General features: G+C 38.8%; 1 protein-coding gene across 1 annotated transcript in view; it reads left to right on the top strand.

Moving 5' to 3' along the window:
* Nucleotides 1-1,338: 1,338 nt before the first annotated feature.
* Nucleotides 1,339-24,443, top strand: part of kitlga (kit ligand a) — a 28,876-nt gene continuing 5,771 nt past the window's right edge. The window contains exons 1-5 of the mRNA XM_034149168.1: nt 1,339-1,629; nt 20,511-20,621; nt 21,126-21,182; nt 21,674-21,826; nt 21,937-22,117. Coding sequence (XP_034005059.1) covers nt 1,615-1,629; nt 20,511-20,621; nt 21,126-21,182; nt 21,674-21,826; nt 21,937-22,117 — 517 coding nt within the window. The 5' untranslated portion in view covers nt 1,339-1,614. The remainder of the gene's footprint in view (nt 1,630-20,510; nt 20,622-21,125; nt 21,183-21,673; nt 21,827-21,936; nt 22,118-24,443) is intronic.

Genomic DNA, 24,443 nt, shown 5'->3' on the forward strand with positions numbered 1-24,443 from the left:
ATCAAACAAATAACCCCTGAGGAACAGGAAATGTCTTTTAAATACAATTAGGTCACTTCAGAAATCGGCATTAAGCAAAGATAACACAGAAGCCCATTACATCCCATCATTGGGCACTTATAGTTCAAGCAGTGGTCTCTTGTTAAAAAAACATTACATATAACGAGATAATTAAACCTCACATTTCCCCTTATAGCTTTTTAACTCTCACTCTCTCTGTAGCAGAGGCGATAGTGTTCCCTGCACAGAACACATTGTCGATGATCATTTAACAGACAGATTAGATCATTGTGTTCATCCTTTATCAAACCATGTGTGTTTACTAAGGTTACATTTAAGGACATGCTGTTCAAACTGAATGAAACCGTGCATGCCGTGGAAGATTTCTATGTTTTTAATGTCTCCCTTTGTGCAGACTTGTGACATGTTATTGTGAAAATGTAAGGTTTTATAGATGCTGTTACTCACTGTGACTCATCCCTTCACTGAGTCACTCATTCACTAATGCTACAAATAGGAAAGGGTGCAATTTTACAGTTCAAAGGTTTTTCATGTTAACTCCTTTTATGAATAGCTAGTGTAACCGTGCAAATTAAAATCCTATAAACACATTTAATTGTTTTATTTTAAATATAAACTGTCAGATTAATTTGCAATACACTTTGAGTCGAACAATTTACATTACACTAAACACTGAGATATATCGTCTACAATAAAAAATACAAATAAAATGTATTTTATATATCCTAAATTGGGTTGTTTATTTGTTTGTTACAGTGGCATGTTATCATGCATTACTAATGAACTAAAGAATATAATAAAATAAAAATGAAAATTGAATAAAAAATAAATAAAAAACACATACAATAGAATAATGAATGTGTGTGTGTGTGTGTGTGTGTGTGTGTGTGTGTGTGTGTGTGTGTGTGTGTGTGTGTGTGTGTGTGTGTGTGTGTGTGTGTGTGTGTGTGAAGAGGGAGAGGAAGGGGTTATTTGATGTGTGTGTGTGTGTGTGTGTGTGTGTGTGTGTGAGAGAAGAGAGAGAGTAAGAGAGAGTGTGAGAGAGAGGGGGGGGGCTGAACAGAACAAGAGCTCCTTTAAAGTTAAATAGTAAACGTTATGAGTTGCAGCATGTCTATTGAAATCACTTCTTCTATAACGTGGAATACAGTCACACTCGATGCACACAGGGTCTTGTTTTTATCCGGATCTGTTTACACTGGCAGAAGTGGTTTTGGGGTGAACCTCTTCTTCACACTCTGCTCGTCAGAGGGCGGCTCTTTGACGGTTTCACGCATCGTTATAAAGGCTTAGTGCCCTCCCTCCGCCGCTGCGAGCCCTCAGTGTCTGGATCTAAGCTGTAGATAGATGGGCTGGATGCCACACACCAGTCAGCTAGAGGTTGCAAAGGCTCAGAGTTTGATTCCTCCATTTTTCTTCTTTTTCTTCTTCTTCTTCTTCTACTTCTTCTTGGGGCTTTTTTCTCCTCTGCTTGGATACCACTGACTTCGGCATTGGATATGTGCACACAGGATGATGACAACCCCTTTCCTCCCCGTAGAAGTAAAATAAAATAGGCTTTCGCACACACTGGATTTACTCCTGTCGTTCCATATGAAGAAGCCAAAAGTAAGTGATTGTTTACTCTTTGTTGTTTTCTTTACTTTGAGGAAATAAATGGCTCGCGCTGAGGCATGACGCACGGACACGTTGCTGCGAGTCGTCAAACTCAACCAGACAAACGAGTACTTAAACTTCACCTGTTTTAGTTTTTCTTTAATTCATATCGTGCACTTTAATAAGTCACCGTTTGGTTTAAATATCTGCAATCAAGGGACAGCAGGATCTTCCCTTTTCTCTCGGCGTTGCTTAATTGCCGAGCCAAATTGTTAAGCATGCTTTCCCACTATATATTTTAGAGTTTTCCCAAAACAAGCCACCTGTCCGGAGTTTATTCAGCGTGCCCACTCCACGTCTTCTTGTTTTCGTTGGAAGCTCCTAATGCCTCCCCGATCAATAAGTCAGTGTGTATTAACGACGCCAGTCTGAGAGCCGGTTGCAACTTGCGTAACTGTATTTATTCTTCAGATGATTGCATTTTATAATCGTGAGACAGGAAGATTTTCAGCTTTTTACCTGCTGAGCATCAATATGGACATCTCCAAGAAGACATAATTCATGCGCATTTCCAGGCTGGCACAAACTATCATTTGTATATTAAGCTAGCTATAATATGAGGTCAGGGTGTCCGTTTTTTTTGTCTGTCTTAATATATTTCTGTTTGTATTGGTGGAACTGGTATTTATCCTTGAATAGATCATCATCCTCCGGTTCTGTCCTCTGCATTTGGGAGCTCTGTCTGAGTGTAAGAGCCTCTGAAGGGTCAGACTAGGCTCTGACTGCAAGCTGTGACTCCATAATCTCTGTCCTCTGACCTGGCTGTCCTTACACTGTACACATTGAACACTAAAGACTTTACTTTACAACAATTCTACCTGACAGCAGCTGTGATTTTTGGCGTAGGTACACACGGAAGGTTTGATCCTTAATCCCTACCAGCCGAGTGGTCACTTTAAATTAAGGACAGCCGATTTATACTGGTGGGAAAAAAAAACAGATTTTCAGTGAAAACAGACTTTTCTTTATTAAAGCAACATTGTACATGTAGGCTTTAATGTGTGCCAACTAAATTTAGGCCGGTTTAACCTGCATTTCATCCCCCGGGCTGTTTGACCAAACCCTGCAGGTTTCTGCCTAATCCCTGCCTCACTCTGAATGACAATTTAAGATCCTTGAAATGACTTAATCGGATGAAAAAATATATGGGCATGAAACATATTAATACTGATTTGACAGGGTGTGTGTGTGTGTGTGTGTGTGTGTGTGTGTGTGTGTGTGTGTGTGTGTGTGTGTGTATGTGTGTGTGTGTGTGTGTGTGTGTGTGCATGTGGGAATGGAAGTCTTTGATGTTTCCTGGAGGAAGGGTGGGCATTTCTGCATCCCTGCCGGTGTTAATCATCCTCCGAGCAGACTTTCCTTTATGCTTTCATAATGAAATTATAGCGTGAGTAGCGCCTGCAGGCTCCATTAACTGACACCTTTCATCTTTCAGTTGCTGTCTGTGCCACACTGTCACTGTCATGGATTCACGTGTGGAAAATGCATAGGGAACTTGTACTGATTTATTTAGTAAATCCATAGTGGCACAGAGAGTAAAACAGTCTGTTTATGGTGATAAGATGATGTGAATATCTCTGTTATTTGTAATAAGGTGTAAACAGGTTTTTAAAATGTTTAGATCTGCTCTAATTAAGATCATTTTAAAGCTGTACATTTTTGAGGAAAGTCCAAATTCTCTGATTCTTGTTTCTTAAATGTGAGGCTTTCTGGTTTCCTTACGCAGTATAATGAAGGTCTTTAAATTGTGGGCAAAACAAGATATTTGAGGAGAAAATGTTAAGCTTTTGGAAACAAAACTTTCACTTTTTTCTGACATTTTATAGACCAAACGAGAACAACGAGATTGAGGGAGAATGTCATTTGTCGTTAGATGAAAACCCTGATTGTTCACGAGAATCTGCAAACTGAAACAAGCTGTGGCACACGAGGTTAGAGTGTGTGTGTGTGTGTGCGTGTGTGTGTGTGTGTGTGTGTGTGTGTGTGTGTGTGTGTGTGTGTGTGTGTGTGTGTGTGTGTGTGTGTTGGAAGAGGGAGAGGAAGGGGTTATTTGATGTGTGTGTGTGTGTGTGTGTATGTGTGTGTGTGTGTGTGTGTGTGTGTGTGTGTGTGTGTGTGTGTGTGTGTGTGTGTGTGTGTGTGTGAGTGTGAGAGAGAGAGAGAGAGAGTGTGTGTGAGAGAGAGAGAGAGAGTGTGTGGGGGGAGGGGGGGGGGGAGAGAAAGTGGGAAGTATGTCTAGACCTTCACACCTTCACAGAACATTTGACACCAGTAGGGAGCGCTGGTTTTCTAAAGCCTGTTCAGTGTGGAAAGACCAGTCAATCAGGTCTCTGCTGGGGTCGTTTTTTTTGTCAGCAGCCATCGTGTCTGTGGCCTCCTCCTCCTAAACAGGGACAACGATATGTGAAAGTATGTTGCCGCTGATCTCTCAGATGATATATAGCTCGTTGGTTCATCCAGGAACAGTGACACACGGCAGGTGAAAGGCAGCTAAAGTACCAGGATGAGTTACACACGGTCCATCCAGAGGAGCCAACCTCTAACACAGGCTGTAAATCTACAAGCCAACTTTTAATGTAGGCTCGTTTTGCTTCTGCTTTATCGTCGTGGTCTATTACCTTGCATGCAACATGAGAATCCCCAGGAGTAAACTAGATCTCTCCAGGAAACCTTCATTGTTTCAAATGTAAAAGATGCAAGTAGGAGAAGAGCATAAGGCAAAGCATGCATATGTCTCAAACAGGAGGTGGGCGTTGTGGCAAGGAGCGAGTCGATCACTTCCAGTAATCACACCTGCATGAATCAGTCCAAAATTAACCCAATTTCAAGTGTACATCTTGCTGTTGTATCATCCTACGACTATTGAGAATAAACATGTTAAATATAAAAAAATGTATAGACAAAGAAGATATTGATTACCTTGGTCCAGTCGCAACATCACAGGTTACATTTCGGCCTCGGTACCACTTTTCTCTTTCAAATACATCCCAAATTGGACCAGAAAAAGAAAAACATATTTATAAATTGACTGAGGGGTGGGACATATGGGGATAATAATCAAATTCAAGCATTTGTTATCCAAATATCTTAATAAAATTGTTGCCACAACATTGTCGGGTTGACTATTGATGCTCTCAAAAGGTATTAAAAGAATGATCATTTTGGTAGATGATCATCAGCAATGTGATTATAATGAGTAAGTGGCAAAAGCCAAATAATACAACAGATGGAGTTCAGAAAATGTACTTTTGCTTTACTGTAAACGAGGAAAATAAACATATATATATATCTATTCTCATATTATCAATATATTCTCCTTGAAAAGCCTTAAATCTGCAAATCCAGCCTCAGGATAATGATGTTTTTTAGTAGTTTAAAGTGATCAGCTGCAGGAAAGCTTCCTCTAAATAGGATATACTATTTAAAAAGCCACATGAAAAAATAGTTTATGTCTCTTTGCATTAGGTGCATTTCCCTGTGATCAGTTATTAATCACTGTCTCACTTTTTATGCAGATATATGAGTAGCTCGCCTCGGTGATTAATGCTCTTTTGTCGCTGCTGCATATCAAATGGACCCTATGACTCATGTTTTAGTCACAAGATCACGTCTGGCTGCACATCTTTCTCGTTAAATTAGATTTAACACTGCCCCAAAACTTTCCTAGAGATTCCTCTTAAACGTTTTTGTTCACATTCAGGTGATGTTATGTGCATGTTGGTGTTTTTATGGCCGTATCATTAAATTAAAACACTAATGGATGACTCTGTTCTTCCGCTAGACCAGGGGTCGGCAACCCCTGGCACGCGTGCCACCAATGGCACGCGGCACCGTAACCAGTGGCACACTAGGAATAAGTGGAATAAGTGTACAAAATATTTATTTTATTTTCGGATCCTGAACGAGACCGCCGCCAGAGCGCGTCTCCCCGTTACCTGCAGAAGGAAGCCATGCACGCAGCCCCACTCAAAAAGGCCGATCGCGAGACGTAACATACATGACACTTTTCTCTGTGTGCGGCAAAACAAGCTCGCCAAAATCGCTTCACCGGTCTGGCAGTATTTTAAGGTGTCCGAAAAAGACAATAAAATAGCGGTATGCAACGTGTGTGAAGCAGAAATTCTGCAGCTCCACCCGCTGTGACGGACCGGTGAGCGGAGCAGAACACACATTAAGAGTTAGACCTAACACACTTAGCTATTTGATCTACCTTTGGAACTAGTTATAAATATATTTATTCTTCACTGTCACTCATTACTGGATCAGTGAGCTGCATGAGATACTGACAGGCTGTCAGGAGAGAGAGAGAGGGGGAGAGGGGGGGGGGGGAGAGAGGAAAAGAGAGGCTTCCGCTCATTTCTCCCGTGTTATCCAAAGTTAATGTAAACTTGAATAATGTACTTCATTTGAATGTAACAATTATGTTGGTTGTTGTTTGTGGAGGCTCCAGTGAATGAGCCCCATTAACTGAGTTTTAAACATCACTTTTCACGAGTGTTTTCGTCGAGCTCTTCAACACCCCCCCCCCCCCCCCCCCCCCCCCCCGTTGATAATTCACGATCGTCGGCACGCTGATAATCTTTTTTTTTTAGAATGGCACTTCATATCAAAAAGGTTGCCGACCCCTGCGCTAGACCAATTAAACCTCTAGCTGTCCTGTAATTCAAATGTCCACTTAATGTTCTGCAAGTTTGAACAATGTACTCATTTATCTGCTCATCAGAAATGCTGCGGTACAGTATAACAAAGGTTGTGTTGGGGTTGTTGAAGTTCAGTAATATTGATCACCAGTCACATGTCATTGGTAAAACTAAACTCATTTGGTTTGGTTTTGAGATAATGCGTTCTTGGAAGGCTGAATACATGAAGTATTAGCTCACATATTCATTTGATGTTGTACAGGTGGTAGCTCAGAGTCTCAACAAAATACTAAACCTCCAACAGCAATAAAAACAAGACGAAATACATTAAAAAAACAAGGTTTCATCACTAATGGAATAAGCCAATGGCGATGTTTTAGATTCAAAGCCTGCACAGAATTAAGAGGCTCCTGTCCTTTGCACTCAAATCTGATTCTCTCTGGCTTTACCGGCACCATCCAGGTCCAAACAGGAGAAACTCAATACTTGGAAGAAAGCAAGCCTTTTTTCGGGCCACTGCAAACTGCCAAACCCACAGTTGTGGAGCATTGTGTTTTATGAAATTGAAAAAAAATGATGTAAGTCCTAACAAAATGTACTTCTTCAAAATCAGTGTAGATATTAAAGAAGAGGACTAATTCTCAGGAGTGTTCAAGGAGTTGATAAATACTCAATTTAAAGCTACATTTTGTTTCAAAATACAGTCTTTCCCAATGTCTTTCGTTGACAGTATTTTGCAGTAAAGGTTTGTCTTTGCACAGACTTTCTTTTAAGACCGGTAAAGCATGCAGTATCCACAAAACCAACAAAGGGAACATTGGGTTTAAAGGATTTTTGTTCCTGTCACACAGCCCAGACCTCGTGCCCTGAGCACTTCATGTTTTGCAGGGAGTAGATTTTCACAGTTGCAGATCCAGGGGAAAAGACAGTCTGCAGTCATTGTGCCCACGCCCAGTCTAACCTCGTTTTTGAGTGAAAGTATTCGGGGCCTTTTCATCCTGACGTGCAAGCTTGGAATTAACTGTTGGATCGGTTCAAGGATTTATTATGCTCGGGCTATCATGTGAATGCGAACATTAGTGGGGGAAATCACTGTCACAAAGACGCAGAACTCGACCGGAGCCAGGATGATGGGTCTGTTCTGTGGGCTGAAGGCAAGTGTGAAGCAGAAATCACAGCGATACATTTATCAGAGGCAATTAACAGCACTACCGCACATTTGGTCTCCTCTGAACTCCAAGTGTCAAACATTTCCCCATTTGCTACTTATTATGATTATGTAACGTTACATTTGGATCAAATCAGGATTCTTTCTCTTCTTGGGGACTTTTGTGATTCATGAACGTCTTAAAATCTCTTTATTATTTCATTTTTGACAGTAATATTGCTGTATGTAGTAAATACTGAGCAAGGAAGACACGAACAACTTTGACAATTTATTATAACCAAAATGTAAAAAATCCAACCACCGTGTTTTTCTGGTTTTCTCTTTTTTGTGTAATTTTAAATGTAATAGCAATGGGCTTTAGTTTGTGTTTTTAGAATGTGGGATATAGGAAATTGCAATGGGTATTTCCCACAATTTTCTTACATTTTAAAGAAGAAACCATTAATCAGTTGATGGAGAGCGTAATTCAATAATTATATTTTTTGTGCTGCTCCAGTATGGCATCAATTCACCCTCTTCTTCAAGGTTTTCTAACTCTTCTCAGTTTTTATGTGATACATTTACCTTATTTTCAGTTTCTTTGAATAAAAACAAGTGCATCCCTTGAAGGAGAGTGCAGCCAGTTATGTTTAAATCTGGCACCCCCTTCAAGTGGGTCCATGAAGGGTTCATTTAAATACTCTCCTCTGCTGTATTCTCGTGTGAAATGAAACAGAATATGACAACGTTGTATTTTGTGGTCTATTCTTTGTCCAAAAAACACAAGGGCACAGTGGGAAGCTTTGGTCCCACAGTGCTTATTTATCATAAACCTCTTTCCCTTCACCTCTCCGTCATTTGATCATTCCGAAAAACATCAACCCACATTTAAAAATGAGGGCTATTTGCACTCTTATGGGGTTGTGATAATGTATTTAAATGCACTGGATAAACTATCAAATCGATGGTAGTCAAGCAAATCCAAAAAAATTCTGTTTTTGTTGGTCCTTGGATGGTTGACATTGAGGGTTTTTAGGGATTTCGCAGCGTAACCACATCTTTCAAAGTATTTTTAAGGAGCTGTGGATTTGACCCGCAGTCACACCCTTTCAGAATGTAATATCCCCCTAGAGGCTTAAGGATATCAACTTAAAGTGGAAACAGACAACTTTTCAGCCCTACTTAGGCATCCCCGACAGATGCTTTGACTTGTCAACTCTGGTTGCGCAATACACATGCTGGTAATGGAGCCTTAATATCCCCCAAAGATCATACCTGGAGGCAGACAGAAATGTATATTAAAGCAAGGCCTTAATGGAATCAAAATTTCAATTGTTTTAATATTCTATAGGCGCTACTTTGTGCAATCGACATTGACGTCTAAGGTTAAAAACACGTAAATATGATCAAATGTTATTTAATGTTCACTTTGTGCAGCAGTCTGCTGTCAAGTGGATGACATTTGAAGTTGTGACATGATTAGTGGATGACTTCATCCTTTCTGTAAAGAAACGTCCAACTTAATTAGGAGATTCATCGTACCGTGGTTGTTCTATGCGTGCTCTTATAAAGGCCTCAGGTCTTTGTGAATGGCATTTGGGATATGTGAAGTCATCTTAAGAATGAACCATCCCAGTGTGTCAGAGCATCTGTTCCTGGGGGCATTTAGATGGGCTTTATTCGTCTCATGTGTGCAGAAATCTTCATCTGTTTGCGAGGCAATTGTCATTTCCACATGATCAGTTCTTCCTCGAGCTAAGATGAGAGGCCACAAAGGACAAATGATACAGAAGTTAGAGACTGTATTAATCATCTCTGCTGTTCACATGGGTGCACGTGGTTTTTTTCGTGAACCCATTGCTCTTAGTTTGACATGTTTTATTGTTAACAGTTTGTGTCAAAGATCTGGTTTAGCATGCCTGGGCTTGTGAATGTTTATCTTGTATCAATCTACTGCTCATCTTGTTTTTTTTTTCTTTTCAAGACTCGATTAGCTCTCAGCCTTAACCGCTTTTTTAAACAAATAAGTGTGAAAGTACTTAAATTCTATCTAGGAACAAGCAGTCATTTTGGGAAATGTTGGGATTGAAATCAGAGAGTCTCGTATAAAAAGAAAGACACGTTTAAACTTGAGGACGAATTTAAGGCTAGATCTTATTGCTTGATAATTTTTACTGGAAGGAAGAAGATAGGTTTGTTACTTTTTAAGTGGGTGGCACATTCATTTCCGTTTGACTTAACCCACATTTCAGTCGTGGTTGAATTCATTACCAGAAGCAAAACAAAACCTTTACTTCCTCAAAAACTGTGTCATGCATATGTTGCTGATCAGTAGGACCGATGATGCGCCTCGTGTGATCAAAGCACACGGCATAATATACTTTTGTATTTGAATAACTGGTCCACAATGAGCTGGTTAAAATCAGCCATTACTGACCACAGTCATGCATATCCGGGAATGACTCACAAGATCAAAACTCCAATGATTTATTTGTTTGGTTAAGCAGTTTATTGACTATGAGTAAAACAGAGAGCAGTCGGGATCTTGCTGATCAGTGGGTGAGAAGTTGTGAAGGTTAAAAAAAATTGGCAGGACATCCGTAAGTGAAGCTGATACAAAAGCACTATTGTATAACTCAACTTTCTTCCTTGTTGTCCAAGCCAAATTCCCCTCCTGCAGTTAGTTCATAATACCCTGATACGTCCTTGCTGTTATTTGTTGACATAGTAAGTGATTTGGCTATATAAAGGGACTGTAAGGGGATCATAAAATATCACTTTTCCCTTCCAAGGAAAACAGCAGAGAGCATACAGTCATCAAATGCATTTTATCTTCATCCTCCCCCTTTCAGATTTACTCCCCAAGTAGCGAGATCAGATTTCCTGTTTGACCCCAACGGGGAGATTAAATTGCAATCAAAGCATCAGTAGTTCAGGTCAACATGTGATTTCACAGTGAATAAGAGAATATCTATCTAATAGGTTAACATTACGATGTTTCCATAATCACATATCAGGACTCTAAGGACACGTCTCAGATACAGAAATCCAATTAAGCCACCGTGCCATCTCAAACGACCAGTGTCAACAAAATGTGGAATAACAAGATCTCAACACGCCAACGGACAGTCACTGGTTCCAAGTTTGAAATAGGAATCTCGTGTACGTCCCTTAAAATAGCCTCGCCAAGTTGTTTTTCCTCTCTATCCCCATTGTTCCCTTGTCACCTTTCATTTGTGTTTTATCCGTTAAAACCCTTTAATCTTCTCCAGTTTCTTTGGTTAAAAGGCAGCCCACATTTGATAAACACTGTAACGCATTGTTCAACACAACAGGGGTTCTTATAATTTCCACTGAAGCCATTGGTGGGATCTCATTAGACATTCGAAAATGTTTGTTTGCATCCTGTTTTTCTCCAAAACATATGTTGGGCCATAAAAACGAATTGTTTTCATGTTGTATTAAATGAGAAACTTGCTTAAATCAGACATAACATAGTGTAGCAGCGTCAGACTTACGTAATCTTTATGGAGGCAACCAATGGATGTTTTCTACATGTTATATCCCTTTTCAAGTCCATTTATTATATCAAAGTTGTTCCCTTTTTTTGCTTATCTCCCTTTCAAGCGTATAGCCATGGCAGGCCAATGACTAAATCGTGCAGCAAACCCTGGTCCCAAATACTTCACTATCAGTCCCAATAAGTGAGGTAGCTGTTATACCTTATTAACTTGTTTGTGTTATGGTCCGATCGATATCCGTCATCTTTATTAATGTCATTATAAAAGTCATTGTTTATGCTATAAACTACATTATTTCAAGTTTTTCAGTGAGGTAGTTTTTATTCAGGGTTTTTAAATTGGGGAAAGCTTACCTCCCAGAGTTATTGATATTTGCAATATTAGGTTAGATTAAGTTAGATTATTGAATCTCCTTTTGCTGGTGGCTCCAAAGTTGAATTGCAAGAAAAATGTCCTAAAACCCTTGAGCCATGCATTACGGTTAATGTTGACCGACACTCCTTTTGTCTGAATAAGAAGCTTTATTAGACATTCAATCGGTAAGGTCATGTTATTTTTTCTCATGCTCATTATTCACCATCTTCATCTGGAGATGATACTACAGTGTGCAACTTTACTACCAAGAAACACACCACATGTGTGCCTCAGATATCACAACTAGTTTAAAGTGTATATTGTCCATGCTAACAACTGTAGTACACATTATCAAACAGCAGCACAGTAAATGTTGTCAGATGCTAATTTGATTTACACTGTGGATTGTGGTTGCTTGACAATCCAGCAATCTAGTGTTCAGGTATCGTGTCAAGGCTTTGTTATTAAGGCTCGTTTTTGTAACGTTTCATATTTAACAATTCATATTTTATTATGTAATCAAGCAGTCTTGTCAAGTTAATGTTTGACTCTTCACAAGTTCACCAGAAATGATTTTTTTGTTAACAAATGTCGCTTATCTTTATTGAATTCAAGAGGCAACTTCTTCCTTCTGTAAATGGAGGAAGCTTTTTCTGTGCAGCTTTTTTTGTGTTCATTCATTAAGGAGTCAAACATTATAACGTGAATATAGATAACGTCCTTCCTTAAAGCCTATCAGGGTTCTTGGTCTCAATACCACTTTTTTGAAGCAATTGGTTTTGGACTCAAGCTTTGTTGGACTTAATGCAATTGAGTAAAGATTATAGGCCAATAATCTACTTTGAACCTTCCTATATTTGCTATTCACACCTTTGTCACAACTATTGTCGTTACTGTTTGGCCTTCTTTCTCCAAAATAAGCTTTTATCCAAGATGTTTGCCTTGAATTGCACAGGAGAACAGAGGTTTAGAATTGGAAAGAGGCTTCTCTGACGATAAATATAAAATGGTCATTCACTATTCATCAAATTCAGAAGTTGGTTTATTGCAAAGTGTGTTTTCCCAAACAAAGACTTTCTCTGGTGTATAATGATGAATACAAACACATTAAGATAATTTAAACATGTAAAATAAGAGCAGAAATGTAGCAAAAAGGAGACAAATTGTGAAAAACATTTTGTCAATCTATTATTAAAGGTGGGGTAGGTAAGTTTGAGAAACCGGCTCGAGATACACTTTTTGTTATATTCCATGGAATGCTCTTAACATCCCGATAGCAATGAATATCTTAAGTGCTTTGACAACAAATCCATAAAGAAATGTCATCTGTGGAAGCCGTAGTACTGTAAAAAGTACGACCAATCATTTTAGCCGGGCCGGCTAAAATAACTGGATGGCCTACCTGCCTGTCAGCCTTCCATCTGTGCACAGACTTATCTCGTGCCCTCATTGGTCATGTGCTCGTTCGTGTGTTTTGGAGGAGGGGCTCTGTAAGGAAGTGGCAGATTTTTTCCGGATGTGTATTTTCAATTTCTAGCGCACTCGAGCTGGTTTCTCCAAAATTACCTACCCCACCATTAAATCCAAAAATGCAATCATAAAAGAAACTCAGGAAGAAAATGACAAATGACTTTGAAAGGTTTATCTGAATAAACAAATTGTAGTGTTGTGCAGAAATGTTCAAAATTGTCAGATTGATAGATCGCTTCTGGGAATCAAGTGGGATTGTTAAACATTCAAAGTTCATTTTCCAATACACATTGCTTTGATTTTACCGGATTACCGGCACAAAACTAAAATAAAGAAAAGTGATGAAAAACATCTGAATAAAGTATTTTAAACCCTCATCTCAACATCTCAACAACAACAACAACCGCTTGGTATTTTCTTTGCACAGCCTTTATCATCTGACATCTTTTAATCCTTATTATAAAACATGGGAACTAATATCACATGGCAAAGTTCAAAACAATGATCAGGACAAAAGATAAGAATACAATCTCTGACAAAACAGGCTGCCATGGTGGACTAATGTCATGCAGGCCCTGTGTTCCACTTTATGAGATGATGTGGTTAGGAGAGCCACGAGGCCAACGGTCTGAGAGCCTGTTCAGATAATGATACCTTGGGTTCAAAGTGGTGGTGGAAAATGAGACGGGGGTAATCATCCTCAGCATCTAAATGATGAGAGTAGGCAGGTCTCGAGAGCCTTAAAGCACCTGACAATGACGGACAAGAGGTTTTACTTTGGAGGGTCGCATCTGGCTGTCCAACTCTTGTGGTTTAAAGGTCCCCTATTATACTGTTTTGCATCAATATATTATAGGTCTCAGATATATACAAAACATGTCTCTGAAGTGTTTGGCTCCAAACACCAAACAGATCATTGCAGCATACCATAATCCCCTCTGTTTCAGCCCTGTTACTTCAGATGAAAATAAGGAGCCCCTCCCCACGCCACTCAGAGATATTTGGTTAAAAATAACTCAATGGTGCTCTAGGAGGAGATTCAGGTGATAAGGTGGGGGGGGGGGGGGGGGTTACCTTGGTTGGTGATTGGCTAATGGTTACACAAGCCAAAAAATCTTTATGACATCATAAAGTGCCCAAAATCTGATCAGCACATTTTCAGACAGGTTTTTATAGAAATGGATCAGGACAAAAAGAGAGAATCTTTTTTCCTGAAACTTTCAGAATCTCTTTCCACAGAGGGGACACATGTTGATGTAGAAGAGATATGAAAAAGTGGATTTTGCATAATACAGTAGGTGACCTTTAATATTAGCTGGTTGTGCTGTTATAGGACTAACAATGGTTAATTTTATTTATAAAGGACACAGAAACAACATCGTTTTCAGTGATCAAGATAGAAATGGGGACCTTTTTACAGCATGGGAAATCATTTCTTTCCCTGTCAGTGCAGCTGTGAGTCTCATAAGGTCACTCAAAGAGTATGAGGGAAACGTTCAAATGAATGACTTGAAATCTTTTCTCACTGAAGCCGTGTTGTTTATTGATATGTTTGGCACAAGCTGTGTTGGGAGTTCATGAGCATTTGGTAACTTTGTTTTTACACGGGTATTATTTAAGCAAGATGTTTTCCCGTCCATGCCCTTGTTGAAACAAGACGGCTAAGGATAAGATAGGAATTATTGTTGCTTTTTGCATCTTTGTGTTTGTTTGGTCCTTGGGTTCAGTAATGGATCATGTAATGTTATAATTTGTTGTCCGAATCATGGGAATATGGTTTTCCCTCAATACTGTAGATACATGCTTTACAAACATTGTGTGTGTGTGACAAACAGCTGAGACACCGGCCTGCAATATCTTTAGAAGCCACACATTACAAACATAGTTGCACTTTATTGAATTTAATGGGATATTCTGAATGGATTCATGTCATGCAAACATAAAAGTTGACAGCTGCATTTTGACAGTTTTAGCTTATTATATTACCCTTTATATGTTGACTTTCCATTATGTTTGTATAAAATAAATGTTAGCCCATATTGTTTGGCTGTAACCACTTTATAAAATCTACATATATTGGTTTAGAAAATGTTTCTATTCAACACTTACATAAGAACTTGGAGAAAATATGTTAATAGCTGCTTTAAAGAAAACGTTCCCAGTGGTTTTCTCGTGTGAGGGTGTGTTCAGACACATTTTGAAGTACTATCGGTTTTTCTAGTACTTTTTTATGGGCAGCCATCCAGTGCACCAATACTATCTTAGGGTTAGGGTTAGGGGTGTTCGACATAACTGCAGTCTGCATATTTCAAAACGTACCAGATTTACCTCCAGTCTTTCCTCCCCTCTAGATTCATAAAGGGGAGTTACACAGCTTTTGCAAGAATGCACATTTTTCACCCAAGGTTTACGCCTCTAGTTTACATCAATAGTGCGGCATGATGGTATGCGAGCATGACAACAAGGTGTTTTACATGATAGGAGGACGTTTTACAAAGTCCAAAGTGAGCCATCGAAACAGCTCAATACTGTGATAGCCAAAGATCTGCAGGAAGTGTGGAGTCTACAGATGTTTTTGTGTGAAAAACATCTGTAAATGTCTGCTCTCTGGTTTGTAACACCAAACAAAAGTTAGAAATTATACATCTAGAGAAGTATAATGAAATGCAATTTTCCAAATCAAACAGTTATAGTTTCAAGCCTTAGTTTAAAAAACTTCAATAAGATGTTGAATTAATGGATTTCCATAAAACCTAGAGGACAGTTTTGCCCTGGAGCAGACAATTAAATATAATATGTTCGTAATTGGGCATTACAAGAATCTAGTTTATTGCCAAGTCAAGGAATTTGCTTTGGTGTATAAGTGCTAGGTTGGGGCAAGATATATCTGTATTAAATTGATATCGCAAAACGTTATTTATGATCATATTAGATTTTTGTTTAACCCACCTTACCCAAAACCATCGTAATAATAATAATATGTTACCTGGTTTTAAAGGCGGCATTACATTAGTGATGTAATTTTCTGAATGCACTAGACATTTATTCTTTAGTCGACAAAAACCTTTTTCAAAAACGTTTGAGAAAGCATAATTAATTTACCCTACAACATAGGCGCAGTATTAATATTGAGTTATTTGTTCAAAGGTATTGTGATGTTTGATATTTTTCGTATGGCCAAACCTAGCCTAATTGATACATTGAATAAACATACAATTAAATATTAAATATTGTAGAACTGCACCAATGCTGCACTAGCAGAGACCGGACGTGAAGGTAAAAAGGCAGGAACAAGTGTTTCATCCGGACCAGAATCAAATCTAATGAGTAGCTCTATTCCCCAAGCTCCACCTGCCCACCACATTTTATGATAAGCTGTTTATGTTTCATAACTTTTCAGCACCAAAAGCAGTGAAATGTTAACCTCCCGCTCAACGTCAGAACTTGCGGTTCATCTAACATTAGTTGCGTTCAGCTGGCTTGTTTAATGGGCTGTTAATCTGTCTCATAACCTGTGGAAAGTCAGTCGATATCGCTGTCATCACTCACACATCACATCCTGCTGTGTATACTGCTGTGTTTACTTGGCCCTACTTGCTCTCACAAGAAAAAGCCACGGGGATGACCATAAGTTTTAAATTAATAATGTCAGTAAATGGCAACTATGAGCTCAGCTAGCAACTCACAGCTGCTCGACGCTCAGCATGAAGTGTGCATGTTTTCCGTTCATGTTTCCCTTTACTGGCTTTCCTCTAATGTACATACTCTCAACACATGTTCAGGGAACAATCTATGGTTTCCTGTTAAGAGATTGCATGTGGTTTCGTTGAGCGTTTTTCTTCAAAGTGAGAGAAGACAGATGAAGGCTAGCGTTGTGGGACTAACATGTTAATGTCAGAGCAAGCACACGCTGTAAATGAAGTGAGTTGCAGTTTTCACAACTCTCTTCCTCGTTGGTTTACCGCTGTGTTTCAAGATGACAGGAACCTTTCTTCACTATATTCTGTGTCGTGGCCTGGCTCTTGGCCATAACAAAGAACGTGGAAAGGAGACGATATAAGGATATATGTATTAAACAAACTCAACTTAACCAAAAGAGCTACCACAATGGGGTGTGTTAGTCAGTCAAATCAGTAGTGTAGGTGTGGGTGTGTGAACATGGTGTGGTGCAAGGTGTTGAATGCCAAACTTTGCTCTCCAAACGAATCCTCCAACAGAGAGAGCGAGCGAGACTCTGGCTCGGGCCTTTCACTCCTCAGCTACCGGCGACCTGCTGCGATCAATCAAGGCTGATGCGAAGAAAGGGAAAATCATAAAAGGAACATACTCACCCAACAGGGAAGACGCAGGCGTCGTCACATCTGTCCAAACCAAATTGGCGTGATATGATTTTGTTATGATTTTCCAGCCGCTCTAAACTGAATATCATATCATTTGCTTTCAGATGTTTGTTTAAGGAATTAGTGGCCAACACCTACTGAACCATTCCTCAAACAAACTTCACAGGCGAGAAACAGGGTAGTGCCGGATAAGGTGTTGATTGAAATTCCCATTCATGTCTTATAGATGAAGCAATGCAGATCTGACATTTCTGAAAAAAAACTTGAGTCAGATCACATGGAGAAACCACATGGATTAATTATGTCCTTTAGGCTTTCATGCATCTATTGTTGATATAGCACAGTTGTGAAGAGGCATGTGCTACAGTAAAACAAGTATCAAACACAAATGTGCCTTTGGCGTAGAGAAAATATCAAGAGTAATTGCAGTAGATTATACTACTCAAAGACTGTTAGTGAGTTGGGATATGCCTTGAGATTGTTTGTGACTGGTCACATCTGGAAGTTCTTTGATAAATATGTCGGCTCAAAGCACCACAAATGTTCTGGAGAAGACAAACACAACATTGTTTATTTTGTCTGACCTTTGCATTATGTGCATCATTTTCTTTGAAGATGAAGAAAGAAGTGAAATCTAAGATTTGTTCGTGTTCTCGGGGGTCAAGTTTTAACTTGCTGAACAACTTTTTAAATGATTACTTGCACTGGTGTTGTGTCAGGGGCCTCACTACTGCATCCTGTACAAGTGTGACATGAAGATGTTGAGACGTAAAGGATTTGATTAAGTCTAATCTCTCCTAAAGCATTGCTTGTCCCTGTCTGCCATTGAAAGATGATTCGATTTGAATTGAATTACATCCCATCTGTGCTTAACATGCCGCTTCCCTTTGGCCTTTCCTGCTGTTGATGGATCATTGTTCCATTCTCTTCCTGTTGTGGCTCCGTTTGACAAATATATAGTAACAGGAGGACTGTGGGCGGTGGACTCTGCCTTGAAGATTTGAAAAATGACGATCTTAATGACCAAACTGGCAGGGAAAGTGTAGATGGCAAAAGTATGAATGTAACTGTGAATAAGAGGCAACAAGCTGTTGTAAAAGAGCAGGTCATCAAACAAACCCTTGCTTAAATAAACTACTGAACAAATTCCTGTCATACTGGTTGAAGTGCCTGAAGATTAAACATGGCTCAGCTCACTATTATATGCTTATCCCTCTTTGTGCAACACTTTATTTACCAAAAGGGAGGTTGACATCACGGGTGCTGAATAGTTTTTCCGGCCCTAATCTCTATAACATAGAGAATTGAGGCTCTGTTGCGTAATATGGACAGATTTGCAAAGAGAAGAGGTCGGAGGTCAGCCAAATGAATGGCAACTGTTGCAGAAACCAAAGCTAATGCAGCTCCATTAGGCCCTGATGACATATGGTGCACCAAACTGCCTGCAAGACACATAAATCAGTGAGAGCACTTTTTGCATTCTGTTGCGTCTTTTTCTAATATGTAGCTGTTACGTGCAACACCTGAACCCCTCTAATGATTGCAAACACACACCATGAACTAACTAAAAGTTTAACAATGAAACAACTTATCAGAAGTACCACACTTATTTACCTAAAGGCTGTTTTCTGTTCGGATTATGGTGTGTCGTTGGTTTTTTTGTGGTCTTGGTTGAAGTGTTTTTAGCTCGATGCTAATACTGTACAGTCAAAAAAAGCGACGACAACAGCCACTGTCAGTTTGGTGGTTATTTGCATAGGCTTGAATTTTATAACAAATAATGACAAAGAAATGACTATCAATACTAATTTGCTTATTGACTATAACACCTGCCAATACCAACATGACAAATGATGTATCATTCGCACACCTACCACACTTGCTAAGACATCCAATCGTTGACAGATCTCTTCATATTCTGTCAGTGAGCAATCCTGTTGATCAAAAAGATTGTGCCATTAAATTTATCATGATTATCATGTCTTGACATCTTAATCTTGATGATATGTTTGATATTGAATAGTCTTGGATAACCTGTATGTTACAACACCATCAACTGCTGAAAATGTCAGTTATACAAAGTCTACTTTTTCTCACGGCCTTAATATTGGCCGAGAGCCAGGTACAGTACAGCAACTGAAGACACATTCAAAGCCCAAATAGTTGTAATTCTGCAGTGTAATGAGGAACTAGAGACAGCTCACTTGTTGTTGGAAAATGTTGGTCCGATCAGTTATAATACACTGAAAGCTGCTACACTTCTGTCATCTGTATGAAAAGACACTATGTTAACTTCAAAATAAATGTTGCCTGATGGAAGAATATCACATTTTACAATTACTGAAAGGAATTGGTTTGCATGGAATATCGAACTAGCTATGTGTTTATCATTACAGAATTAAATAATCAACATTGTATCCAAATTTGATCAGTGGTAAAATGATCCTACTGATATACCTAACTTAAAAATTAGCCCAGGTCTACTTTATTCAAACAAACCAAACAAAATTACAGAAAGACATCGGGCACTTTGTCACACAAAGGAGAGATAGAGGTGAAAAAAGTAAAATGAACTCTAGTTAGCGTCTTTGGTTTCAGGGTCTTGTATTGTTCGTGTTAGCTCACTGTCACACTGTCAAGTAAAACTTTATTTCTGCTATGACATGTCAAAATGTCTGCTTTGAAAAGGGCTTATTGGGTCTTCTTCGCTGGTACATTCAAAACTTCTATTGGCTGACTTTTGCATCAAGAAGTCTAAAGTTTCAACCTCAAGAATGAGAATGAGGATGTGTGGCATCCATTCACTTAAAACAGGCACAAACATGTAAAAAAACGGAACTTTCAGTGGGCTGCATTTGTGCCAATAGTACGTTTTTTTATATTTTGAATATGCTGCTTATATTATAAACTCTACCTTGCATCCTCTTATTGGTTTATCAGGTCCATTTAGAGTTTTTCTATTAAAACGTGAGACTAAATAAAGTCATGTAAAACACATATGACCTGGAATCTAGACAAAACTGATAATTTGCCGTCTTCTTTGCAATACTGGTGTGAGCCCTTGTGAAATCAGAATATAAAATGTCTGGGATTCACAGTATCTCATTGTTTATTGCTGACTCGCTGAACAAAAAGAGCTGCTTTCAGCATATCATTTCAGCAGTGAGTTGCATTGTCACCATGCGTCTGTAATTTACTGCGTCATTGTCAGGTTCAGAGGAACTGTCCTCAGTTAACCTGCCAGTAACAATACGTCGATTATCTATCGATCTAACAAAAATATCATGTTGTTTTTGTTACTATATGTAGAAGATGTAACTAATTTCCAAAACGTCTTGTGTTTGTCTCTTTTGACCTTCAGATTTGGATACGCGTCTGTGTCCATTTACTGCTGTTCATCACTCTTGGGGTACATTCAAGTAGGTTTGACGTCAACCCAGTGACAGATGACATCTCTAGACTCTCTATTTTGGTAAGGACTATACTGTAATCTAAACATTTCTTGATAACCCTTAAACCCAACCCTAACCCTAACCCTAACCTCAGCCTAATAATGTTTATTGTATATATTTTGGACCAACTCTTTACCATACAATCAATAACTATTATATGGTGAAATCATATCACAGATTCCTTTACTTAACCCATTCTATGTCTGGGAGAATATACTGTATAATGTTATAAGTTATATTCTTTCCTTGGCTGGGCCGGACCTTTGAATCCACCCAACCCTACCGCCTAGTTCACCAATTCGTCTGGCATTCGCTCAAAAAACATCTTGTCAACCAAAACAGAACATCTACCTGTCTAGAGCATGTGAACACATACAAAGAACTGGACGTATTGGCAAATAATTTAGTAACTTGTTGCACAATATTGGTCTTTGTGAGTTTGCTGTTATTGCTTCTAAATGTGCTGCGTGGATATTTTGTAGGATCAGAATGCAATAATGTTTTTGTACTTTTTCTATTTACAGAGACAAAATATTCCTAAAGATTACAAAATTCCTGTACACTACATTCCAAAAGAAGAGGTAAGATATTATGGTTTCTTCCAACAGTGAATCATATGGAATAATATATTGGGGTGTAATTACCAAGATCTAATAAACTATGTTGTGTGTAATTTTGCATATTTACACATACAGGTTTTTCATTTTCAGTTGAAGTCTTTGAATTTGTAAATGAGCCAATGTCCCTACCATTACTCAAACTGATACGTCTCTTTAACACGTGTTCACATACGTGCTCTCACAAGCAAGAACCTGTTGGATACCTTTTCCTCTGCTACACCTCCATGCCAAACTTTGGCTGACCCAATAACTATTGTACAATGTAAATATTGTATTAAGTGCAGTCTTAACTGTGAAAGTGCCATCTGAATGGGAGGATTATTAGACTTTGGTGGATACAATCTATTGAAAACCTTCGTAGTGTTGTTTTTGGTCATTCAGTACTAGTATTCAGTTAACTAAAACACTAACTACATCTCATTTAATGCCATTTTTCTGCTCTTTTCTTTTAGGCAGGGATGTGTTGGGTACAATTAAACGTCTACTACTTGGAGGAGAGTTTACAAGATTTAGCACATAAGTTTGGAAACATTTCATCGAACAGAAGAGATATTAGTATATTCATCCAAATGCTGCAAGAACTGCGGCTCAACATGGGGTCCGTGGTGAGTGCATTCATGTTATAGATTCAAGTTTTAAAGCCCAGTGTATCCTCCCAACTTCTCTGCCTCAAGAGAAACATAAATCTAAACTGTGTGTCTTTTTGTTTTTCCAGGAGCTGATCATGTATGATTTTGAGTGCCATTACAGGAAAGAGCGGTGGCAGACCGTGCGATACTTTGACTTTGTCAAAGACTTCCTTATAGCTGCACAGAATAAAGAAGATTCAGATGACTGTGATCCTCCCCCCTGTCCCACAACACCATACCCAGTAACAACAACAGAAACATATAGAGGTGAACATTTATTATATATGGACTGATTGATGTGCTTGAGATGGTATTTTGCAGTAACTCTTGGTCTGCATCTGGTTATAAAGTCAATCATCAATAATTATAATTTGTTTTAGTCAATTATCGACAAATATCCGCTTTTTTACCATTTGCCACTAGCTGTGAGATAGACAATGTTTTGTAAAAAGTCAAGCAAGAAAAAAGCGAAGTATTATATGATTATCTATTGGTTATGATGATGAAGATCCTTAAGATAATTGTTGAGAGTACAGGATGAAGTCAGCTCAGATAATCTCCTAAAAAAAGCCACGGTTGATAATAATACTGTATCTTAGTGCTCAAATGTTAGGTTGAGTAATTGATTAGTTTAAGACGACTTAAGGTTTAACATTTATGACAATTGATTTGTTGTTGAAGCACCTACAGGATACCTAAGGCAAAATGCAAATCAATGGCACATTGGGAGCAATTTGGGTTCAGTGAGTGAGAATATGTATTGCCTGATGAGGGCCAGGGGCTCCTTGTATGGTAGCTCTGCCTTTCATTTGTCAATGACTTGTTTTGTAAAGCTCTTTAAAAAGTTGCAATGACTAAAAAAGCGTAACAAAAGACTGATTACCATCACTTTTGGTGTTTATATAGGACAAATACCAAAAAAAAAAATTCTTTTGATTTAAAAATCCATGATAAAAAACAGTATTTGGACAAAGTAAGCAACTTGCCACGAAAAATAGGTAATGAAAAAGCCATTAATTGCAGTCCTTTTGTGCCATGTTGCAATGTTTATGGCTCAATGGATTGGTTGATTTTAGTGTAGAACTGTTGCTTATTCCATTCTTTGGAGAGCATGTTTGTTGCAGGTCCCATTTTAAACTGCAGGTGCATTTGGTCTGAGGCCTTTTTCATAATGATCGGCCTATTATTTCCACTCATTTATTTATTTCAATGAGAGATTTACTCGCACATTGGAGCACATCACATTTTACAACTGCCTGCTGTGAGTTCTAGATGTTGCAATTCTCTTCAAATTGGCGGGAAAACTAAGCAGAATGTTCTTTTCTCTGAGCAAAGGGCGCTGAGACAAGTTTATTGACTCAGAAAGTAAATCGGACATACTATGGTTAAAACGAAAATAAGATACAGCTGTGATTTCCCCCTGTTGAAAATAAAAGCTCTGATGTAAACAGTCTGAATGGACGCATCTCAGGCGTTATCCAATTGATTTGAAGTTGGTTTTGTTGCAACATCCCAAAAATGTACTGGACGCTGAGCACTCATGTTGATACCATCTGGTGTGTAATGTTTAAACCACACGATACTACAATAAAACTCGAAGACTGGCAACGGATCCAACAGTCAGTTCAGTTAGAAGTCTCTTGAGTGCGAATTTGTCTCCTTAATGTTTGTATTTGAGACTCAACACCTATATTTTGTTTGGCAAGAAAAGTGCATTTACAGTACATAGTGTCAGATGGGATGCAGCGCCGTTTTGTGATAAGACTGCTTCAATTTTTCTCATTTATAATGATCTCACTTTCTAAGAACATCTACTAAGTGTGTGAGCCATTGACAGTCGGCTTGACAGTTCAGATGGAAGCTGGCCAATGATCCTGCCAGGAGAAAGATATGATCACAACATACATGACTGCCAACAAGACATTTTATGTGTGATTTGTGAGGGTTTTAAAACCTTAGACGATCCTTGCTTAACATTTTATAGCATCCATACCAGAACAAGCTCCACATTGACAGTGCAGCTGCAAGAGTAAAGCTTTCATTGAGTGACAAACATCACGTATTTCAAGCATACGTACGACTGTTTGCTTCAGAGAAAGTTCAGACCTCCAATGAAAGTTGTTTACATCAAGGTCTTTAGCAACCAGAGCATTGTTTCTGGTAAGTCACAAGACAGATGTGGATTTCTCAAAACCTCAGCTAATAAATCCAAACTGTCCTATACTGCCAGTGATAAGTGAGTAAACATGTGTTTCTATGTTGTGGATTTACCAGCTCTTTCAGGGTTTTAATTGTTTAATTGTAGAGAACAGCAATTGACAATTTAGGGCACACCCCACACACATTTTCTGAGCCGTTCTCCGGATTTACATTCCAGTCACAAGTTCACTTTTGCTTGTAAAACCCCCACCACCCTCTTTGAACAATTGTGAACAGGCTCTATTTAGGACAGATCTCTTGTGGCCGTTTTGAGAAGCTTTTAATCCAGGAACCATTATTTCTTCACAAGAACTTTGCAAGATAAAAACTCAAAACGGTCTCAGTGCGTAGACGGCCCATTGAGGCCCGGCTGAGTCACAGCACTGAGGGAAGA

Source organism: Trematomus bernacchii, unplaced genomic scaffold (genome assembly GCF_902827165.1).
Source record: "Trematomus bernacchii unplaced genomic scaffold, fTreBer1.1, whole genome shotgun sequence".
NCBI classification, from domain to species: Eukaryota; Metazoa; Chordata; class Actinopteri; order Perciformes; family Nototheniidae; genus Trematomus; species Trematomus bernacchii.